The following is a 21,765-nucleotide window of genomic DNA, read 5'->3' as shown; positions in this document are numbered from 1 at the left end:
CCCGGTGAGACCCGGGGGGCACTGAGCCCGCCCTGCCCGGGGCTTCGCTCAGGGCTGCGCGCCAGTGCTCCAGAGGTCGAGGGCGTCCCTGCTCTCTGCTCCTGCGCAGGGCTGCGCGCGGCAGGAAGAGCCCACAGGGAGGGCTGCCTGGGCAACGAGCCGGGGCCCCTGCGGCACTCGCCCCAGCGGCCCGTGCCCACCCCCTCCGGGCCCACCCGTGTCCCCAGACCCAGCCCTGCACGTCGCACTGTACACAGGTCTGCTTTTGAGAGGTGCAGATTCCAAGGAAGCCGTGTCCGTGTGCATGAGTGTGTGTGTGTGCGCGCACGTGCAGGCTAGTGTGTATGCCGTGTCACACGTGAGCACATGGCTGCACAGCCAGTCGGCAGAGTAACATGAGCAAGCCGCCATGTCTCCCAGCATGCCCAGAGGGCAGGGCGCTGGAAACAGGTATACCCCCGCCTTGCCCCCCCCCCCCCCGCCGTGCCAGGCCAGCAAGGCCACAGGTGCCGGCTCAGGTGTCAGTGTCCTGCGCGTGGGGCGCACAGACGCAAGCTCTCGGCCCATCCCGGGTGAGCCCTGAACCCGGGCGCCCGCCACTCTGCCGGGCCCACATGATATTAACAGGATGGAGGATTTCTTTTCACCTGGAATGGATGTTTTCCTTTGTGCTCCGGATTCCTGAGAAAAATGGCTTTTGGTTTTGCTCTTGCTACCATTTTTAGAAATTTCCTTGAAGAAAAACAAGAGGAACACATGATTCACTCTAGGAGGCCCGGAATTCCGCCCGCCCGGTGAGAACGGGCCACACTGGCTTCTGTCGCTGTCGGGAGCTCTTCTCCGCCCTGCCCCCCAGCTTTCCAGACGCGGGCACGCGCATTCTCCTCGGAAGCCCAGGGGAGCACGTACGGGTCTCCTCCGGAGAGACTCCTCGTGGCCGTTGCTGTCACTGGATGAGGTCTGGCTCATGAGGTGTTCGTGGGACCCATTGCTGCCCAGGCTGCCGTAGCCACTGGAGCCGCTGTGGGGGATGGGCTGTGGGGGACAACGGAGAGAGCCTTGGGGACGCGGCGGAGGGGTGCGGTGGAGGGTGGCATTGGCGATGCTCACGGCGGGGGCGGGAGCCCGCCCCAGGTCATGGGAGAGGACAAGGGGAGGGGTGGGGTTTGAACCCCAGGGTCAGGCGCCCCCAGACCAGGCATGCTGTGGCTGAGAGGGAGCCCACTGACGGGGACTGGCCCAGCCTCATCGTGACCACACAGCCGCCGCCGCCGCGGGACTTCTCAAGAGAGCTGAGGGCAGAATCCCTGCGGGTGCGCTCGGGACACCATGGCCTGGAACTGAGAAGCAGAGGCCTGCCCTGGCGTGGGAACGGCTGCGGCTGCCCCAGCTTTCCAGGGGTGCTGACGCCCAGGCGGGTGCGAGCGCTGGGCCGCGGAGGTCACGTGGGGGCTAGGTGCCAGGCCACAGGGTCTGGGTATCCTTCAACCGCTTGTTCAAGGTCACAGCTTAGACTCCTCGGTGCCCAAGCTGTGACCCTAAACGAGCACTTCCAGGGTACGTGGGAGCACCTCAGATCGGCCCCTTGGGGCCCGGCCCGGCCCAGGGCGGGGGTGCACCAGGAGGGCTGAGGGCGCAGGCACAGCACCCACCTGCAGCAGCAGCCGGTGGATCTGCTCCGTGAGCTCCTGAATGCTGGGGTGCGGGGCCTTCTCCTCCGCTCCCGGGGGGGCTGCGAACACATCCTCATTCAAGGGGCCCCTGTGTAGTTTTCACGGACCCCGTTAGGAGGGCCGCTCGAGGGCTTCTGGCCTACGCGTACGGCACCCAGGCCGCATGGCAGGCGGGGCCCCCGGCCTTCTCCCTGTGATCCCGGACACCCCTGCCCGCTCCCCACTCGACCTGAGTGAGGTCCCCCCACCTGGCCAGGCCACCCCTCACCCGCCCACCTGGCTGGGGCTCCCCCACAGGTAGGTGGCAGGAGGTGACTCTGGTCCCGGTCTCTGGGCCCCGTCTACGCCACCTGCTGGTGGGAAGAGAGGACAGGCCAGGATCCCCGAGAGCCCTGGGGCGGGAGCCCTGGTTGCACTCACACCCTGACTTTGTGCCGCCCGATGATGAAGGAGATTTTCCTGCTCCACGGGTTGATGAAGCTGGACCAGCTGGTGTCTAGCGTGATGTACTCGCCATTCTGGGCGCGGAACCGAATGGGAGAATAGTCGAAAGGCTGCCCTCCGGACTGTAGGACTAGGCGGAGAGAAGCAGCCTTCAGGGTGGGGGGACCGTGTGGGTGCAGAGCACGGACACATGGCGTGTGCCTGCCCGGGTCACTGGCACTCTCGGGGGACACAGACACCTTCAACACCTGCTTTCAACCCCATGTTTGCTTCAAGTTGCCCCAAGGGGTGGCTTTATCGCCCATCAGGACCTGCGTCTCTGCCGGTGCGTTACTCGGCTACACAGAACCGTCCTGGCTGGGGTGTGTGTGTGTGTGTGTGTCCCCGTCCTGTCTGCAATGGAAGCCCATGGTACAAATGAGGTGCAGACGCAGGCCGCAGCTCGTACAGGACCCCACGTGGGCTTCCATCCTCCCCCTCCCAGGCTGGCAGCCCAGGACGGAGGAGCAAGGTGGCCACCCTTCCTTGGCCTCGGCCCCACCCCCTGGGGGTCGGGTGACAGAGCACCTACTCTTTTTGTGGATGGCGAGCATCAGGGGCCGGTCGCTGGGGTGGATCTGCACGAGCAGGGGCGTCTCGATCAGGTCCTGAGGTAGATAGCCCAGGAGGGGGACTGCCCTGCAAGGCAGAAGGACACAGAGCCTCAGCGCAGGGCGCGGTCTGGAGCAGAGGCGGCTGGCGAGGGCGGGTCAGGCGGGATGGGAACCGCGTCGCTCCCGGGGAGAGGCGGCAGGCAGCCAATCCGCAGGGGCTGCCCTGGGGAGCTGGGCTCACGGCCTGCTGGCGTTCAGCCGGAGAGGGTCCCGGCCACCGTGAGTAACAAGACTATCGGCTTGGGCCTCGCCTCGCCCGAGCACTGTCCTCTCTCCACACAAAGGCAATGCTCCTTTCGGCGTCCGCTCTCACGGTGGCTGGAGGAACAGAGCTTCTTCAGTGCTCGGCTGTTTGCTGCAGGACTGGAGGCCACCAGCGTCCCCTCCCACCCGAGGATGATGTCGTCTCAAGCTATTTTCCTGAGGACATCCTGCCTCTGTCTCTCAATGGATGTGTCCCCTCTCCTGGGCCTGGAGTCACCTCTGACTTTGTCCTCCTCTAAGGCGCTCTCCTGCTTCCCCGGGACAGAATGTCCCTGGAGCCCTGCCAGAGGCAGGCCTGGCTGGAGGAGCGAGAGCAGGAGGAAGAGGAGAGAGCCCTGCCTCCGGCCTGGACCGCCTGGGCGGACTGGCGGCCTGCAGGCTGCGCAGACCTGCTCTCCACACCCCACCCCGCCTGCCTGCTCCCTGCTCTGTGCCGGGAAGGGGAGGCTGCGAGCCTGGTGCTCCCTCGGAGGCGGTGAAGCCCCTGGGCTGGTTCCACTCGCAGCTCCGAGGCCCCAAGTCCAGGACCCCAGGCAGCCGGACAGGCTGTGACCCAGGAACTCGCATCTAGAAAGTGTCCTGGGATGATTCTGTCACAGGGGCCGGTGGCGGAGGGCGGGGGTCCCCAGCTAGCCCTCCCCCCCGCCCCCCCGCCGGGGGAAGCCTGTGCATGCAGCCCGGAAGACGGCTTCTGCTGAGGTCCTGCCTACAGTCCCTCTGTGTCCAGGTTTGGTTTTGTGGTTTTGTCTTCATTTTCCTTTGAGGCAGTGTCTCACTAAGTAGTCCAGGTTGCCTTGAGCTCTTGACCCCCCTCCCCAACCTCCCGAGTGCTGGGATTAGAGGCGTGGACCCCCCCACCTGGCTCTGAAGACATTTTTTTGTATACTTGCGAAATAATTGCCGTTATTTTACCTGTCATGTGTTGCTTAACCATGGGGACTGGGCTAGGAAGTGAACCATTAGGCAACCCCATTGAGCAGACAGCATTAGGCAAAGTACACCACCCTAGAGGGCATAGGTCATCCGCTAGACAGGGCTGCTTGGTGCGGTCAAGCCGCGCACCGAGGCGGAGGGATCAAGACTGCTGCGAGTAACAGCAGACTGGAGTAAGAAACAGAGGAGTGGTAGGACTATGCAGAGCGGCACGGCCCCGTCACCACCGCCCCCGTGACGTCGCGATGCTACGGCGTCACGACAGCTCCAGCACAAGGGGCTGGCGGGTCACTGCACCTCTGGAGCCCGCCCGGGCCCCGTCACCGGGCCCCAGGGGCCACGCGGATCTGAGCGTGAGCTGATGGTCGCGTTGGTGGGCGGAACATGCAGCCCCGGCGCCAGCCGCGTGGCTCCGAGGCCACGGTGAGGGCAGATTCGCTCCCCGTCCCCTTGGGCTGTCCCCACTAGCCGCCCAGGTGACCCAACAGGAAGCACCTTTCAGGAACGCGAGGGAGGAGGACTGCAGGACGGATCCGCGGCAGGCCACCGCGGCGGGCTGCGCACAGACACCGCGGGACGCCACTCACCTTTCGTCCACATCCTGGAACAGGCAGTTGGGTGTATGGGTCGTCGTGAAGATTCTCTTCTCGGGAGGAATCCGGGGGGCTGAAAGAACAGGATTTTGCACAATTTCCCCAATGATAAGAAATATCTGTTTCGTGTAGCTGTAACACAACTACTATAAGATAGCATGTCTGTTCAGAGTAAGGGGAAGAGCTAATGAAAATCAAAACACGGGGTCTGAGCCACAGAGCCCACCGCTCAGAGAGGCGGCAGGACCTGGGCCGGTGTACGGCCGCCAGCCTCCCCGACGTCTCTGCCTGAAGCAGGAGCTGCCCCGCTACCCGAGCCACAGGGAGCCCGGGCAGGCTTCTCACAACCGCGTGGGAGGCCATCTTTGGTGTCTGGGTTTTGTTGCTGTTGTTGTGACTCATGGGGCTTGAACTCAGGGCCTGGGCACTGCCCCTGAGCTTTTTTTTCTCAAGGTTAGCACTCTACCACTTTGAGCCACTGCTCCAATGCTGGTTTTCTGGTGGGTAACTGAAGATGAGAGTCTCACAGAGTTTTCTGCCCAGTTAGCTTGGAACTGTGATGCTCAGATCTCAGCCTCCTGAGTAGCTAGATCACAGGTCTGAGCCATGAGTGCCCAGCTATCTTTGTTTTTTTTTAAGATAAAACTGAACTGATTTTCTTTAGGAAACTTATATATACTTGGACTTAAAATTCTCAGCATATTGTATTGGAAAAGTTTATAGTTTCTAAAGGTGAGTCTAAATATTAGAGTAATTTCCATAATGGAGTTACATAACTAACGTTTTCTTCAACTCTCAAATTATAAAAGCTTTTGTTCTTCAAGAAGACTGATACTTTGGGGAAACAGCGTCTTGAAGTCTAAGTACCCACCTAAATCCTAGATGAATACTGAGAACGTTCTCTGCAGGGACGCAGAGACTGTTGAAAAACATGTTCAAGTCACACATGAGAGCACGTTTTGATCTCTTTGAGAAGTGCCTTGTTAAAAAAGCCATCATTCATCAATGAGAGCAAACTAGAGTCCCGAGCAACCAGGCTACATTGGGCTGTCGGGGCCCAGTCCTTACAGCAGCCCGGTTCTTAGGAAATCTGGAACGCAGGGCTTGGGAATTGCCACAAAGACCGCTCCTAATCAGGCACTGCAGTGGGTAGGACGGCAGTGTCACTTCAGAGGCGTCACAAAGACACGAGCAGTGTGGCAATGCCCGAGTTCCTTGGGTCTTCCGAGGCAGAACCTCGATTGTCTGGGGCAGGGCAGCAGCAGGGCTGCTGGAAGGCCACAGGCCGAGCTGAGGGGAGGGCCGGGCAGAGAGGACGCATGGGGTCCAGGAGCCTGTCAGAGAACGGGACTCCTCTGCACGAGGCAGAGTGGCCTGGGGGGAAGGCAAGCCGAAGTGGCAGTCAGGATGGAGAGGCAGGAGGGACGGACGCCCAGCACTTCTTGCTGGCTGAGGGACGATTTGGTCTTCTGGACAGACATGGCATGAGGCCAAGGCAGGGCAAGGGACAAGGATGAGAAGGAAGGCAGGATCCTAGACTTGCAGTGCCCGTTTCTCTGTGGATGAAAGGCAGGGAGGCTAGAGGATGGGGGGAGGCGTGGCAATGGACTAGACATGGGTGAGAGATGCCAGTGTCCAGGTGCCTTCGGCTGCCATGGGGAGGGCCAGATGACACACCGGTTTGAGCTGAATCCTGGGGAAGATGGAGACTGTCCAGAGTTGGGGGAGGGGCGAAGGCAGAAAACCGGCAGGGAGCCCCTCATACAGACGTGCTGTCTGGACCACAGCGCAACCCGAGTGCTCCGGGGTGGGCCCGCCGTACCTTCATAGCCTGAGTGCACCCTCTCTGCCAGCAGCAGACAGCAGAGCTGGCTCTCGGGTGCCCGCTGCTCCTGCACCTTGGCCAGGTAGGGCGTCATGCGGAAGGGCTGGTAGTGGATGCCATGCTCGTGGCGCTTCCCGACACTGGGGAGGAGAGCGATGTCAGGGCCTGGATTCCTGACCCGGAGGCGGCCTTCACACACACACGCACGCACACGCACGCGCACGCACACACCCGCCGCCCCCCACCCCCCACTCGCCAGCCCCTCGCCAGCTGCCCGAGGGCCTCGGCAGCCCTTTTGTGTGTCCTGGCAGAGGTCCAGGAGGAGAGCCCGCTGCCACACCGACTCCTCCTGAGGGCAGCAGGCACCCTCGCCCACACCTGCCTGTGCCCCTGCTGTCAGGCAGCACGGAGGAGGCGGTGGGCAGAGCCTGCACCCCAGGCAGTGGCAGCTCTTCCTGCTCGGGGACAATTTGTGCTTCGCTCAGGGCATGCGGAGCAAGGCGACTGCGTCCTCGGCGGGTCCCGGGCCCAGCTCCCCGCCAACACTCTAGTTTGGATCAAGAGCATGCTGAGAAAACTGTGGCTCTGACCCCCGATGTGCCCACAGTCTAAGAGCTTCCGGGGTCTCTGTGGGTCCTAGGGATGACCTTCCTGTGCCACCGATGGCCAAGTTGCTTTGGGCATAGTCAACTCACCCCGCGGCTGGCCGTGCCCTGCTAGCCTCGGTGTACAATGGACTTACTGGATGTTGTCATACAGGCAGAGCTGCAGGGCTGAGCTCCATCCAACGCACCCCCAGGCACCCAGGGGGGCAGGGACCGCTGAAGTTGTATAAGCTAGGAACACTGAGAACCGGGCTCACCTGACACGGCAAAAGAAGGATTTCTCCTCCATGCACTCCCGAGAGAAGGAATCTGCAAGAAAAAGCCCAGAGTCATTCATCCACTCAAACAACTGAACACAGACAACACGTGTCATTTTTCATAGACTGATGAGAAGCTACAAGGAGACTCACAGTGGACACTGAAGCTTTACTGTGTCCTTTCTCTTAAGCATTTCTAATACAGATAGATCTCCAAAGTGATTTTGGGATGGTACGCAATGCTGCTATGACGACACCAATTAACAAGTATGCTGGGAGACCTACTATGTGCAGAATACAAGTCCTCAATGTTTCAAACACACACTCGCCCCAGCACCTGCATTTCTACTAGAACAACATCCGTTAGCTTCCGTCAATATTCTGTACAATACTGACTTACTTTAAAAGTTAAAATGTCCAGTGGAAACATGAGATCAACTGGGACAGCTCATTAGAAATGAGAGGTTGTTTCTAGAGTGGTTTTGGGGAATTAAAATTAAAGAAAGAGAACTCAGATGTAATCTTTCACCTGAACGTTTCCTCCATTCAAAAGCAATGACAACTGGACGGTTACTAGCCATGGAAAAAGACAAAGCGTTACTAGCCTGGGAAGCCTGTGAGGAGTCACCGTGTTTCCTTTTTATTCAGACCATTACTCGGCAGCCACTGTCTTGGGGAGGCAGCCAGGCCCCAGGGTGCTTGTTTCCCGGCCGGGCCGGGCCGGGCCAGCCCCAATGGGTCCTCATAATGCATGCTGCCCACTCTGGGGGTCTGGCCTGACAGTCGTGGGGCTGGATTTGGGGAGGAAGCAGCCCCCAGGTGAGCGCGTGCCCAGGCGGCCCGCTGCCCGGAGCAGGGTGAGGAGGCAGGGAGGTGAAGCAGTGTTCACCCTCCATGCCAGCCCAGCGGGAGGTCCTCGGGCCTGTGGCCACCCCCGAGCAGGGTCGGGGAGGGCTGCGGAGATGACACTGCAGGTGGCGCTTGGTGAGCAGGTGAGGGCGGGAGCTGGGTCAAGATTGACTGGGCCAACTCTGGCCCTGTCCACTTCCTTTTCGTCTCTCTGGGTCCTCAGAGGCTCCTGCATTTTAGTCCAGGGTGTTCAGCCCTGCGCAGGAAGAGCCCACGAGGGGCCGAGGGGTGCAGGGGACCAGATGCTGTCGGATGCGCACTTCACGGGGGGCTGGGCTGGGCTGCCCTGGCCGGTGCGTGTGTGGAGGCGTCAGGAAAGGTGGAAGTAGCTGCTGAGCCTCGCCTGTCTCGGGATTCCGCCAGGCCCCTGCTGCTCTGCCAGCCTGTTCTCAGCACCCACGTCCAAAGGCCGTGCTGTTGCCACCAAAGCCGTGCAGCTCTTCCAGACTCAGGCTTGCCAACCAAGTCGGAGAGGCAGGACAAAGACATGGAGTTCAGTGGCAACTGCCCTGAGGCCAGGAGGCAGGAGAGGGGAGCTATCCACGCAGTAGTCAGCGACAGGATGGAGGTAAGACCAGTCCTAACCAGTCCAGCTCGGAAGTACCACCATACCAGACTTAGATTGCCTCAGTGCCTTTTCTGTTCCTTAATAAATGGCCTGAGACTGGAGGTCTTATTTAAAAAAATACCATTTACATACTTGATCACAGTTCTAGAGGCTGGGAAGTCCAAGGGCACCAGGCCAGTGGTGGGGAGGGCTTCTGTGCTGTTATCTCATGGTAGAAAAGGGAAAGGGCAAGCGTGTATGCGCGCGCGCGCGCGTGTGTGTGTGTGTGTGTGTGTGTGTGTGTGTGTGTGAAGAGGGAGGCAAAGACACAGAACACCAGTAGCCCACTACAACCATCGGCTCTCAATACCTGATTCAGTCCCAAGAGGGCAAGCTCTCCCTCTCTTCCTCGTACCTCACACCACCTGACTGCTCTTACAAGTTGGTCCCCATGGCCCAGCCCTGCCTCTGTGGCAAATTTCAGCATGAGATCTGAAGGGACTAACCAGATTCAAACTATTGCATTCCTAGTCTGCCGAAACTCATGTCACCACAGTGCAAAACACGGCCACCCCATCCCCCATCCCCAAAGTTTCCACTTGCTCCAGAACGAACTCAAAAGTCCAAAATCCAGCTGAGACTTGTGAGGTGAAAACAAGCACCGAGTTCTAAAGTGCAAAGGCAGGATCCTCTCTTACGCCACACACCAGAAGTCCGGGCAGGCTGGGCTCCGCTGGCCGTGCCCCGCTGGCTGTGCCGGGCTCTGTCCACCCAGCACTGGCTCCCAGGGGTGGAGTGGCATGCTGCTAGCTGCAGTCTTCCTCAGGTGGCATGCGGCGCGTAGCCTGAGCCCCTCTGGAGGCTCCACAAGGCAGTCTGGAGCCGGTAGCAGCTCTGCCAGTATAGCGGATGTCTGCCTGGGCTGAGGGCTTTCTGTGATTCCCTTTGAAATCCAGGCAAAGGAAGCCATGCCCAATTGCTCTTACACTTTGCACACCTGCAGGATTAGTAGCCTGCAGACACTGCCGAAGTATATGGCTTCTACGCTCGGGCACAGGGGCTGTAATGCACCCTTCAGAGTCACGCTTAGAGTTGCAAAGAGCTCAGAGGGAGGCAGACAGCACCTGCCCAAGACGGCCCTCATGCTGACATTCAGAGCCTGTGCTGAGGGCCGGGCTCTCAGGTCTCTGGGGGCCTCTAGGACCTTGCTCCCTTGTCCTAATGAACGGTACCCACCGCCCCCTAGCCGCCGAATCTTGGCAGTGTCTGGTTGCAGTCTCCATGAACAGCTAGCTTTTCACTGTTTATGTGGCAGGTGAAAGCTTCCCGTTCTGCTTCCTGTTTACTTGCACCTTCCACACTGCAGTGATTCCACTCTCTTGCCCTACTGCAGGCAGTTAAAGCCTCAGGTGGCCATGACGCTCCCCGAGTGCCTTGCTGCTTAGACAGTTCGTCCACCAGATAGGGCTCAGTACTGTGAAGCTCTGCCTTCCAGCTCCTAGGTGTGACCAGAAGCGTAACAAGTTCCCCGCCATTTTTATAGCAGCAGTGGCCTTTATTCTATCTCCCAATAAGACACGAAGACCTCGTTCCATGAGGCCACAGGACAGACCTTGTCATGCACGTTTCCATCAGCACAGGGCGGTGCAGGCCACTGCTGAGAAGCCCCAAGCTCTCTCTGTCGTCCTGTCTTCTTCTGAGCCTACAGCACAGCACCCGAGTGCTCAGCTCCCTGCCCTCCAGCTGCCCAGCCCCCCTCACCCCCCCCCCCCCCACCGCCCAGCTCTAACGCTGCCTCCACATTACACTAACACCCACTTCATGGCACCAATCTTCTGTCTTAGTCTTTTGTTTCTGTTTTTCTGAGGCAGTCTTGCCAGGTAGCTCACACTGGTCTCGAGCTCTTGGTCTTCGTGCTTTAGACTTCTTGGTGCTGGGACTATGGGGCTGAGTCACCACACATGGCCTTCATGTGTTTTCTGCTGCTATGACAAGCTGCGGGAGAGTAGGTGGCTCATACGGAGCAGAGAGGGTCGTTCAGCGCATGGTTCTGAAGCCCAGGACATCCGGCAGCACGGGGCTAGCATCTGCTCTGGGGCTGGTGAGGCCACCTGCGGTGTCACCCCATGGCGGGAAGTGAAGGAGGAGAGGGGACACGTGGAAGAGAGGGAGCCCTGGAGACAGCCTGCTTGATCACTAAGCCTCTCCTGCAGTCGCAGTCCCCCTGAGAAGGGAGCCCTTGCTTCCCAGGGAAGGCACAACCTTTCAAGATGGGGTTTAGAGAGGCAAGTCAAGCAGAGCACAGCGGGTGGGGCAGGAAGGAGAGGGACGGGGAGGGCTCGGGACAGCGGGCGGGCTCAGACCTCACACCCAAAGCAGCTTGCAGACACAGGAACACACTGTCCTGGGTGGCAGCCCTGCTGGGAAGCCCGGGCATGAGGCAGACAGCACGGTGGACCCGCGTGCAGGCTGCGCGGCTGAGGCCGCCGCTGGCAACCGTGCAGCGCTGGCCAGCGGGACGGGACGAGCTGAGCTGCGTGCTTCCCAGCCGTGTGCAGGAGCGGCCTCTGCCGCCGTGAAGGGCCTGGAGGAGCCCCCGTGAAGGGCCTGGAGGAGCCCCCGTGAAGGGCCTGGAGGAGCCCTCGTGAAGGGCCTGGGGGAGCCCCCGTGAAGGGCCTGGAGGAGCCCCCGTGAAGGGCCTGGAGGAGCCCCCGTGAAGGGCCTGGAGGAGCCCCCGTGAAGGGCCTGGAGGAGCCCCCGTGAAGGGCCTGGGGGAGCCCCCGTGAAGGGCCTGGAGGAGCCCCCGTGAAGGGCCTGGGGGAGCCCCCGTGAAGGGCCTGGGGGAGCCCCCGTGAAGGGCCTGGAGGAGCCCTCGTGAAGGGCCTGGAGGAGCCCCCGTGAAGGGCCTGGAGGAGCCCCCGTGAAGGGCCTGGAGGAGCCCTTTTGGAGCTGCGGGGGGGGGGGGGCAGCACCTCGTTCAGCCTCAGCCACTTCCTGGGGTACCGCCCGGTGTCCCACAGAGCAGTCAAGTCAGGAACAATGCTTATTCTTCCCAACTTTACTTCGAAAATACCTAGTATCTTACAAAAAATAATCTCTGAAATGTACAAAAAGGCTCTTTTTTCCTAACTGTAATCACAGATCCATGTCTGTTTAGCTTTGGCGGCGAGCGGGGCGGCAGGGGTCTGGCAGCCCTCCAGGCGGGCTCCGGCCCCCACCGGCGTCCCCTCCCCTCTGCACAAGGACCCCGGGCCTCACCTCCGGCCCCACGCACGCTCCACGACGGGAGCCTGGAAGGGCTGGTGGAGCTGTGGAACACGCTGACGTCGTGCGGAGCCAGGAACTCCACGAACTTGGTGTCGCGGAAGGCCTCTCTCTTGCAGTGAAACAGGGAGGCCACTTGGCTGGAGATGTACAGGATTTTCCCGGTGGCCAGGGACACCGCCACAGCAAACATGTCCTGGGGAGGCAGAGCGGGACCAGGTGGTTACACGTAGGACCGGACGGCAGGGTGGACCTGGGGCAGGGTGTGGGCTGCTGGCAGGGTCAGGCGGGGTCTCTGGGCCCTGGCCTCAGTCCTGAGCAGCGCCTCTCCACTCACCCGTTCTAACAGCCCACCTTCCCGCTCACCTCATCCGTCACAGGGCCCTCTGCCAGCCCCTTCTCTCCCAGGGCTCTGGGGACTGCGGGGAGGGGGCTGTCTGGTCATCTGAGCTGCCGGGGATTAGGCTGGAGGACGGATTAGGGAAGGGCCAGCGAGCCTGCGCTGAGCCAGCCTCCCCGTGGCTGCTGCCACCCTGGGCCCCACGGGCCAGGTGGTCTCACTGACGGAGAACTCAGGGTGGGGTGCTCCTTCCCAAGAGTCCCTGGTCCCAGCCCTAGGGTGACTGACTGTCTCGCCCTGCGGCCCAGACAGACTGCAGCAGGAGCTAAGGACGGCGTGGACCAGGGAGGAGGGCAGTGTCCAGGAAGGAGGTGGGGTTTGTGTGGACCAGGGAAGAGGGCAGTGTCCAGGAAGGAGGTGGGGTTTGTGCTCTGCAATCACCAGCTCCCGCTCTGGTTTTCGGAGGGCAGCCAGTAGCCACGGGATCCAGCTAGGGATCCAGCTAGGTGGCCCAAGGCCAGCCTGCGTCCCCGAGAGGCTCACCGCGTTCTGCATGATGTACTCGGAGGTGGTGCCCTCCACCTGCTCGGCAGTGTAGGAGGGCACGTCCACGCTGAAGGGCTGGCTCTCGCTGGACATCAGCAGCTGGTAGTACTCCTCGTTAGCTGGGGGAGGAACAGCGTTTGGGCTGAGCCAGGGAAAGCCAGCAGCAGCGTGCGCTGCCACAGGACCTGCCCTCCTCAACGGGCAAGTGGGAGGCACACAGAACACAAGAAGGCACAGAAAGGGCAGAACACCGGCTCTTGGTGACAGAGTGCCGAGTTCTGCGTCCAGAGGGCCATGGAGTCGGGATGGGACCCGGCAATGAGGTTTCTTCCTGGCAGCTTGCACCTGACCCCTGGGTGACCCCTCAGCCTCTGGGCCGGGTGAAATCCACTGCTTAAGAGAGCAGCAGACTCCAGAAGCTACACGTGGAAGAAAGGGTTGCTATCGGACTGCAGGTCCCGGCTGCTGAGCCCCCACCACCCCCCAGGTCTGGGGTGACTGAGCCCCTCCTTGGGTGGCACTGTGGAGGACCTGAGCAGCTCCCTGGCAGATGGGCACACCGGAGCTGGCTCTGCCCCCAGAGCTTGGCTGGATGGCGCCCAAGGCGACATTCCATCTTGGGACTGGGATCCTGCCAAGGGTGAGCTTCCTACAGCATGGCGGTGAGGCTTTTGGATCCAGACCTGGGTCCCATCTGATTTGATTTCTCCGCCTTCAGAAATGGGTAGGCTTCTGAGTGTGCCCTCAAATCAACCGTGAACCGCTGGGCAGCACAGGAAGCGCCTTGATTGGCGGAGCTCCCAAGTTCTGAAGCTGCTGCAGCGGCCAAGCAGCGCTACCCTGGTTGGCACCGTATGCTAAAGGCAGGGTCCCGGCCGGCCCGCACGGGCTTCCCTCCGGCTGCTCCTCCCCGCGGCAGCTCGCTCCAGGCACGCGCCTCAGAGCTGTGCCCTCCAGCTGAGACCAGGCCCCCGGGGCCCCGGGCCCCCTGTGGTATCATGGGCCTTACCAGCAGCAGGGGCAATGTTCTGACCCCATCAGACCTCATAAAACCGACAGCAGGTGAGAAAAGAGTAGCTGACACATGAGCACAAGCCAGCACACCACAGTCCCCCTTCCCCACTGGCTCCGGGGAGCCCAGAGACCGGCACTGGCATAAACGCTGGCATCAAGCACCCAAAGGCTGAGGTGTGGCTCCTTCCCCCGGCTAGTAAGACAAGGCTGGCTCCCTGTGCGCGCCTCGCAGCCACGCAGGGCATGGAGTCGCTGCTCTGCCGCGTCACAGCCTCAGACTCTGTCTTGACGCATGGCTTTTCTGCACGTTTTCCTTTTGAGGTGCTGAGAACCGATCTCAGGGCCTCGCACTTGGTAGGCAAGTGCTTGTCCCTTGAGCTTGGCCCCGGGAGGCACTGGACTGCCTGCTCAGCACAAGGCCGTAAGCTGGAGAATTTCCCCATGATCAGAGCTGCGAAGAGAAGGGAGACGCATGCGTGCACAGTGCTGGCAGGGCCGAGATGTGTGAGAGGACACTTCCTCCCCATTCCGGAAGGCCGTGCCCGGCCACACACCCGAGGAAAAGCACATCCCTGTGCCCAGCAGCCCCCTGCAGGCTTCCAGATCAACAGCCCGCCCAGGGGCCTTGGGTCTGAACTCCAGGGATGGGCTGCGGGCTGTCAGCCTGCCGTCCTCTAGCTGTGCCCTGCCTCTTCCTCCCTGTCCTGGAGACAGGGCTGCCTACAGCCACTGAGGACAGGAGATGAGGAACCTGCCCTGCAAAGGACCAAGCTCCCCTGAGGGACTCAGGGGCCTGGCGTGCAGGGAACAGGATGCCCCTTAGGTCTGGGGACCAGCACTGTGCTTGTGGACCCCTGAACTGGTGTTTGGAGAGGTCCATACAAGCTCACAGGAAAACCTCAGTCTTAGCTCTCACCAGCCAGCTCGAAAAGCTCTTGTACATTCTGCCTCTTGCTCTAAAGTCCAAACACACAGGAACTGCAGAATGTACACTTCGGAGGCCCCATTCATGATGGAGAACAGTGCTCTGATAGCCTCCTTCCTTCCTGGTTGAAGTGGTCACCAGGCAGAAAACAATTTTTAGGTAAACATATTTAGATAAACAAGAACTGAGGCTCTGGAGTTTGTGAATTAAGAAGTCCTGAGGTTTGACCTTGCCTGCTTTCATGTGTCCCTTCTCATTATATGTTACAGGGAAACAAGCTCACAGGTAAATACTGAGGGTTCTTTTGTGCTGTTTTAAAAATTATTGTTGTTATGCCTTGAGCCACATGCCCAGCCCTTTATTTTTATTTTTAAGATAGGGCCTTACTAACTTTGCCTGGGCAGACTGAGAACTCAGGATCTTCCTGGCTCTACCTTCTAAGTATCTGGGACTACAGGTAAGCACCACCCTTAGCACTCCCAGGAGTGTTGTGTTTTACTTCTACTCTGAACTGGCATCATTCATAAGCAATGTGTGACAATCATCACAAACACCAATCTCCCAGCAGAACTTTTTTTTTTTTTTTTTTTTTTGGCCAGTCCTGGGCCTTGGACTCAGGGCCTGAGCACTGTCCCTGGCTTCTTCCCGCTCAAGGCTAGCACTCTGCCACTTGAGCCACAGCGCCGCTTCTGGCCGTTTTCTGTATATGTGGTGCTGGGGAATCGAACCTAGGGCCTCGTGTATCCGAGGCAGGCACTCTTGCCACTAGGCTATATCCCCAGCCCCCCAGCAGAACTTTTAAGATGGTGGGCTTTCCTGAACATGAACTGATCCAGCCCAGAGCACAATAGGTTTATATAGTTAATATTTCTTTTATCCACTAGCTTTTCTTCTAAAGTTCAGTGCAACAGAAAATTTCCAATGGACTGTAGTTTCTAATCAGCTGTGGTGACCTCTGCTATTTCAGGAGTGCATTATAGTCAACACAATTTAAGCTGGAGGCCGGGAATGAGGCTTAGCAGTAGAGTGCTCGCCTAGCATGCACAGAGCCCTGGGTTCGATTCCTCAGCACCACATAAACAGAAAAGGCTGGGAGTGGCTCTGTGGCTCAAGAGGTAGAGCGCTAGCCTTGAGCAAAAAGGAAACCAGGGACAGTGCTCAGGTCCTGAGTCCAAGCCCCAGGACTAAGGGGAAAAAAAAACAAAACCAAAAACAATGTAAGCTGTAGTTTAGGGGATCTGAACCTTGTCTCTGCAGGTGTCAACAAGCGTGAAGTAGACATACCTTTTACTTGCTTCACACTCCTCAGGGCGTACTTCAAGGTCGCCAGTGTGCTGGCCTTGCCTTTTGCCTTCTTGTCTGCAGGGAGGTGGACTTTCAGCTCCCTCAGTGTTCTTATCAGCTCCTTGTGTGTATCTGCCTTGGAAGACTGCTCGCTGCTGTGGAGTTCAAGGAGATGATCAACGTTAGTGTCTTCGCTATCCTGCGTGGTCTCGTAGGGAGCTCTTCACGGGGGGCTGCGGGGTGTTAGCTATCCTGCATGGTCTCGTAGGGAGCTCTTCACGGGGGGCTGCGGGGTGTTAGCTATCCCGCGTGGTCTCGTAGGGAGCTCTTCACAGTGGCCTCCATGGCCTCACCCACTGGGGACCAGCAGCACCCTTGCTGGTGGTAGTCACCAACAAAGTCTGCAGACACGGCCACATGTCTTGGTCCAGGAGACCAGAGCTCCTGGGATAGTTGCTGCTCTCAGGAGGAGAGTGCTGCTGGAGAAGCTAGCATTCCAGCAGGACCCTTCCCCAAAGAGTGAGGAAAGGGCTCAGTCAGGCGGCCCTGGAGGAGAGCTGCGAGGGCCTCCAGACGAGGGGAGCCACAGAGACAGGGGGAGCTCAGGGCACCGCCAGTCACACCGGCCCAACTGTGCGACAAGCAAGGTAGTCACGCCCCTCTGAAGCTGACCTCCCCGTCTTCCCGTCCCCGAAGGGACCTGCAGACAGTTGTGGTGGGCCTCACCTGCAGCCACTGGTAGATGCGGACGGGTTGTGCTCAGTCTCTGCCATCAGCAGGCTGAAGGCATCGGGACTGTGAAAACAGAGGAAAGCAAAACTCAGACATCGCTCGCCCTCCAGCCAGTGAAAACAGGCCAGGAACACCACAGTAAGAGATTCAAGAAGATGGGTGGCCAGCCCAGCTAGAATGCTTAGCATGCCCGAGGCCCTGGGCACAATCTTCAATACCACAAAAGAAAAGAGAACAAAGGGAAAAAATGAAGTTCAGATGAAACTAGAACACAAGAATGGATATCAGATCCATGAATGACTGAAATGCAGAAAGGAACAAGTTGACTTTTTTTGGTGGGGGGCATAAGAAGGTTTTGAACTCAAGGCCTCACACATGCTAAGAAGGCACTCTATCGCTTGAGCCTCTCTCCCAATGTAAGTTCACTTTCGTGTGTGTGTGTGTGTATGTGTGTGTGTTAGTACTGGAGCTTGGATTCAGGGCCTCACACTGTGTGTGTGTGTGTGTGTGTGTGTGTGTGTGTGTGTGTGCCCACTTGAACTCAAGGCCTGGGCTCCATCCCTTTTGCCCAGGGCTGGCACTGTACCACATGAGGCACAGCTCTCCTTCCAGCTATTCAGAGATGAGTCAGTCTCACAGACTTTCCTGCCTAAGCTGGCTTTGAACCTTGATCTCCAGATCTTCAGCCTCCTGAGTAGCTAGGGTTATAGGTATGAGCAACTAACACCCAGTGGGCCTCATTCTTACTTAGCTTTTTTATTTGTTGCCAGTCCTGGGCCTTGGACTCAGGGCCTGAGCACTGTCCCTGGTTTCTTTTTGCTCAAGGCCAGCACTCTGCCTCTTGAGCCACAGCGCCACTTCTGGCCTTTTCTATATATGTGGTGGTGAGGAATCGAACCCAGGCTTCATGTATGTGAGGCAAGCACTTTACCACTAGGCCACATTCCCAGCCCTAGCTTGAGCTATGCCTCTAGTTTCAGCTTTTTCCTGGTTAATTAGGGATAAGAATCTTTTGAATTTGTTTCCTCAGGCTGGCTTCGAACCACAATTTTCAGATCTCAGCCTCCTAACTAGCCGGGACTGTGAATGTCGGCCCCCAGTGCCTGGTTTACACGTCCGTCTTCTCTACACTGCCCGTGCTGCAGTGAGCACTAGCCGGGACTGTGAATGTCGGCCCCCAGTGCCTGGTTTACACGTCCGTCTTCTCTGCACTGCCCGTGCTGCAGTGAGCACTAGCCGGGACTGTGAATGTCGGCCCCCAGTGCCTGGTTTACACGTCCGTCTTCTCTACACTGCCCGTGCTGCAGTGAGCACTAGCCGGGACTGTGAATGTCGGCCCCCAGTGCCTGGTTTACACGTCCGTCTTCTCTGCACTGCCCGTGCTGCAGTGAGCACTAGCCGGGACTGTGAATGTCGGCCCCCAGTGCCTGGTTTACACGTCCGTCTTCTCTGCACTGCCCGTGCTGCAGTGAGCACTAGCCGGGACTGTGAATGTCGGCCCCCAGTGCCTGGTTTACACGTCCGTCTTCTCTGCACTGCCCGTGCTGCAGTGAGCACTAGCCGGGACTGTGAATGTCGGCCCCCAGTGCCTGGTTTACACGTCCGTCTTCTCTACACTGCCCGTGCTGCAGTGAGCACCTGCCGGCTGCCTCGGAAGAACGCTCTGAACTGGGTCTGTCTTCTGGCATCAGGCACATCAAGTATGCGGCCATGGCATGGTTGTGAGAAGTCAGACTCTAGGATGTTTTCGTTATTCTGGGTTACTAAGATTCCAGAGGTGTTGATAAACCTAGCAATTATGGTTTAAAGATGCAAACGCGATGCCGTTCCCCGGAGCGGCCCACCCACACGCCGGCCGCCCAGCGCCTGCTCGCCAGCCTACCTCTGGTGGGGGTGGGGGGGCTCCACCAGCATCCCCTGCTCCTTCCCACTGTCCTCACAGTCGCTGGCCTGGGAGCCCCGGCCAGCGGAGCCGTTGCCGGTGGCTTCGTTTCCACTCGAGCCACTGCTCATGTCCACGTCTTCCTGAAGCACAGCCCGGTCAGTCTGGGGCTCCGCGGGTGCCTTGGCAGGACTGCCGGGGCCGTGGGCAAAGTCTGCATAGCTGTTCATGTCTGGCTCTGGAAGGAAGCTGGGAAGAGAGGCCTGTGGTCGGTCACGATGGCCCGGCAGGGACAGCGCAGCACGGAGGACAGCAGGCCACACGGCTCTTCCACCCGTCCTACTGCCAAGGCAGCCGCGGGGACAAATGACGAGTGTGCTACGTGACCTGAGCCCCTCTCTGCCATGGGTGGGCCGAACCGGCAGCCTCTGCCCTGAGCGTTCTGATGGCCCCGTCCGGGGCAGCTTTGGGGAAAGTCAGAGCAGCCCTGAATGGGAGGCAGGGCGGGGAAGCTGTGTTTATAATCTTCCCACGTGATACGAGTTCAAAACAGCCGGGGGCAGGGAGCCCTGCAGCATGGCACATGCAGTGGCTGGGGGTTCCAGGGACTTGAGGTACTGCTGGTGCTGGGCTGGGGGTGGGGGGTGGGAGAAGGGGCCCTCGCCTAGCCTAAGTCTGAGGAGTCATCGAGGCGTCTGAGCATTAGCCGCAGCACTGGTTCACATTTGGGCAGGTCACCGTGGCTGAGTGCTTCGGGGCAGGTGGGGAGAAGGGCTGAGGTCAGAGCACCAGCGGGCTTCCACCATGATTCTGGAGACCATCCAGGTGGCAGGCGAGTATTAGAAAGATGGGGCCGCCCGCCCGTGCCCAGGAGAGGAAGATCCAGGACGGGACCCTGCGTCCAGCAGGGCCTTGGCAGAAAGCCGATGCCCAAACAAGGCCAGGGGAGCATCCGAGGGATGGGGCTTAAGGAAACAACCAACGCCGGAGGCCTCGCCTCTGGGGGTTGGGAGGAGGCCGGAGGGGAAGAGGAAGGAGCCACGGGATGCAGACCACAGAGGCCTGGGCACTAAACACCCCACTTCTCTTCCCCTGACTCCCCCTCTGTCAAGGAAGAGGCAGAGGACAAAGGACACACCCACTCTGACTTGGAGGCCGGGCGGCAGCCACGCCTCGCCACGCGAGACCCAGAAGACGGACCGTCTCCTGGCTTCCTCGTGTTCGTGGAAACCGAGCAAAGTGGAGGGAGCACGCACACACCACGTCTGGGTCACCCCACCACCACGGCGTCTGCCGTGCAGCAGTCCAGCTGCGGTGAGCCACGGGCAGCCACACAAGCCTTCGCGACTGAGGGGGAGACTCCACACCCCCACCCAGAGGGTTTTGTGGGGCCTTCGGTCCCTGTCCAGGGGCTTCTCTGGGCAGATCAGAGTGATGGTGCCCTCTTTAGGGTGTCTGTGCGAGCTTTCCCAGGGAGGAACACTCTAGGACCCGGGGAACTGGCCGCAGATTACAAGACTGCAAAGGAGAGAGTCTCAGCGACCTGGGGAATCTCAAAGGGTCCCAATCATGTGCCACCAAACAAAGGTGCTCTGTCATCTCTAGCTCAGGTTGAAGTGGATGGGAGCCGAGCGTGGCTCTAGGGTCTTATTCCCCTGAGGAAGCTGCGTGGGCCAGAGCCACCAGGAACACGCTAGCACTAACTGTGGGGCAGGACAGACATTCAGAAAAGAAAACGGGGGGGGGGGGCGGGGGAGGGAGGATGTGGAACCCCTGCCCCTGCCCTGCCCCTGCCCACGGGGCAGGGCCACTAAGGAAGAGGTCACTCCCTCTCTCCCAAGCCTGCCAGGCCACACAGCAGGGACTTTGCCCAGCACCTCCCCACTCTTGCCCACTGAGAGCTGGATGAGTGGAAATGGGCCTGCAAGAAGCCACTGTACCACTGCGGTCACCAGCGGGCCGACCAGGCCGCGTCTCATCCACGTCCACAGTCAATATGGATCCTGAGATGATGCTAGCAAGCAGCAACGCAACCTCACAACACAGCGAAGGCACTCAGAGCAGGGCCTGCCTTTCCTCGGGGGAAGACGGAGTTAGTGAAACAGGCAAGGGAGGCTGAGATGAAGATGCCGTGCTAGCAGCACCTTAGGAAGGGCAAAGCTGAGTCGAGAGGGGAGGAGACGGCTTCAGTGAGGGAAGATGCGTGAGGAAGCCTTTTTGTTTTCTGAGACCAAGTCTCATTCTATAGCCTGCTGGGATGGCCGGTGTATGCCATCCTGCTCTGCTGTTCTGCCATACCTAAGTGCTGGATTCAAGATCATGCAAAAGTCTGAACTTGTAAAATGAGAAAATGAGCACTGATGGTTACTAAATAAAGTACATGGTGTGTGTGTGTGTGTGTGTGTGTGTGTGTGTGTGTGTGTGTATGTTGTTTTTGCTGGTCCCAGGGCTTGAACACAGGGCCTGGGCTCTGTCCCTGAGCCTCTCTGTGCTAAAAGCTAGCACTATACCATATGAGCCACAGCACCACTTCTAGCTTTTTCTGAATAGTTTATTGGAGATAAGAGTCTCATGGACTTCTCTACCCGGGCTGGCTTTGAACCAAGATCCTCAGATAGCAGCCTCCCAAGTAGCTAGGATGACAGGCATGAGCCACCAGCACCCAGCTTGTGTATATTTTTTACTGAACCATTCAGTTGTGGACCAAATAAGAGGAAACAAATGCTTACTTGGCTGAGAACTCAGTAGACAGATATGAGGCCTGAAGTGTGAGACAGGACACTGATAGTAGAATATGAAGAACCAGGAGTCTTCCTAGCCGGTAAAGTGAGTACAACAGTCTCCTGGGGAAGGCGTGCTTTCCTATCTAAGCAAACAGTGCCCTGTGCTTTTTTTCATTTTCTACCTTTACTCCTCATGCCTCTTACTCTACTTAGTTTCCATCTCTTTCCACTTCCTTCCTTTCCTTTCCCTTCCCTCCCTTCTTCTGGTCCTTTCTCCAATCTCTTTCTTTCTTTCCTTCCTTCCTTCTCTCTCTCTCTCTCTCTCTCTCTCTCTCTCTCTCTCTCTCTCTCT

At 59.0% G+C, this 21,765-nt stretch overlaps 1 protein-coding gene across 4 annotated transcripts in view; it reads right to left on the bottom strand.

The window, feature by feature from the left end:
* The window catches only part of Per2 (period circadian regulator 2), a 38,180-nt gene that overhangs the window by 11,777 nt on the left and 4,638 nt on the right, over window positions 1-21,765 (bottom strand). For all 4 annotated transcript variants that reach the window (XM_048344432.1, XM_048344430.1, XM_048344431.1 and 1 more), the window contains 13 exons: window positions 18,691-18,939; window positions 16,803-16,871; window positions 16,077-16,231; window positions 12,851-12,972; window positions 11,962-12,163; window positions 7,248-7,299; window positions 6,383-6,525; window positions 4,555-4,633; window positions 2,689-2,795; window positions 2,094-2,247; window positions 1,653-1,761; window positions 910-1,035; window positions 648-732 (listed from right to left, as the gene is read on the bottom strand). In XM_048344432.1, coding sequence (XP_048200389.1) covers window positions 648-732; window positions 910-1,035; window positions 1,653-1,761; window positions 2,094-2,247; window positions 2,689-2,795; window positions 4,555-4,633; window positions 6,383-6,525; window positions 7,248-7,299; window positions 11,962-12,163; window positions 12,851-12,972; window positions 16,077-16,231; window positions 16,803-16,871; window positions 18,691-18,920 — 1,633 coding nt within the window. In that variant the 5' untranslated portion in view covers window positions 18,921-18,939. The remainder of the gene's footprint in view (window positions 1-647; window positions 733-909; window positions 1,036-1,652; window positions 1,762-2,093; window positions 2,248-2,688; window positions 2,796-4,554; window positions 4,634-6,382; window positions 6,526-7,247; window positions 7,300-11,961; window positions 12,164-12,850; window positions 12,973-16,076; window positions 16,232-16,802; window positions 16,872-18,690; window positions 18,940-21,765) is intronic.

This window comes from Perognathus longimembris, chromosome 4 (genome assembly GCF_023159225.1).
Source record: "Perognathus longimembris pacificus isolate PPM17 chromosome 4, ASM2315922v1, whole genome shotgun sequence".
Lineage (NCBI taxonomy): Eukaryota > Metazoa > Chordata > Mammalia > Rodentia > Heteromyidae > Perognathus > Perognathus longimembris.
Note: the sequence above shows the minus strand (reverse complement) of the source record. Positions and strands in the feature narration are given on the sequence as shown.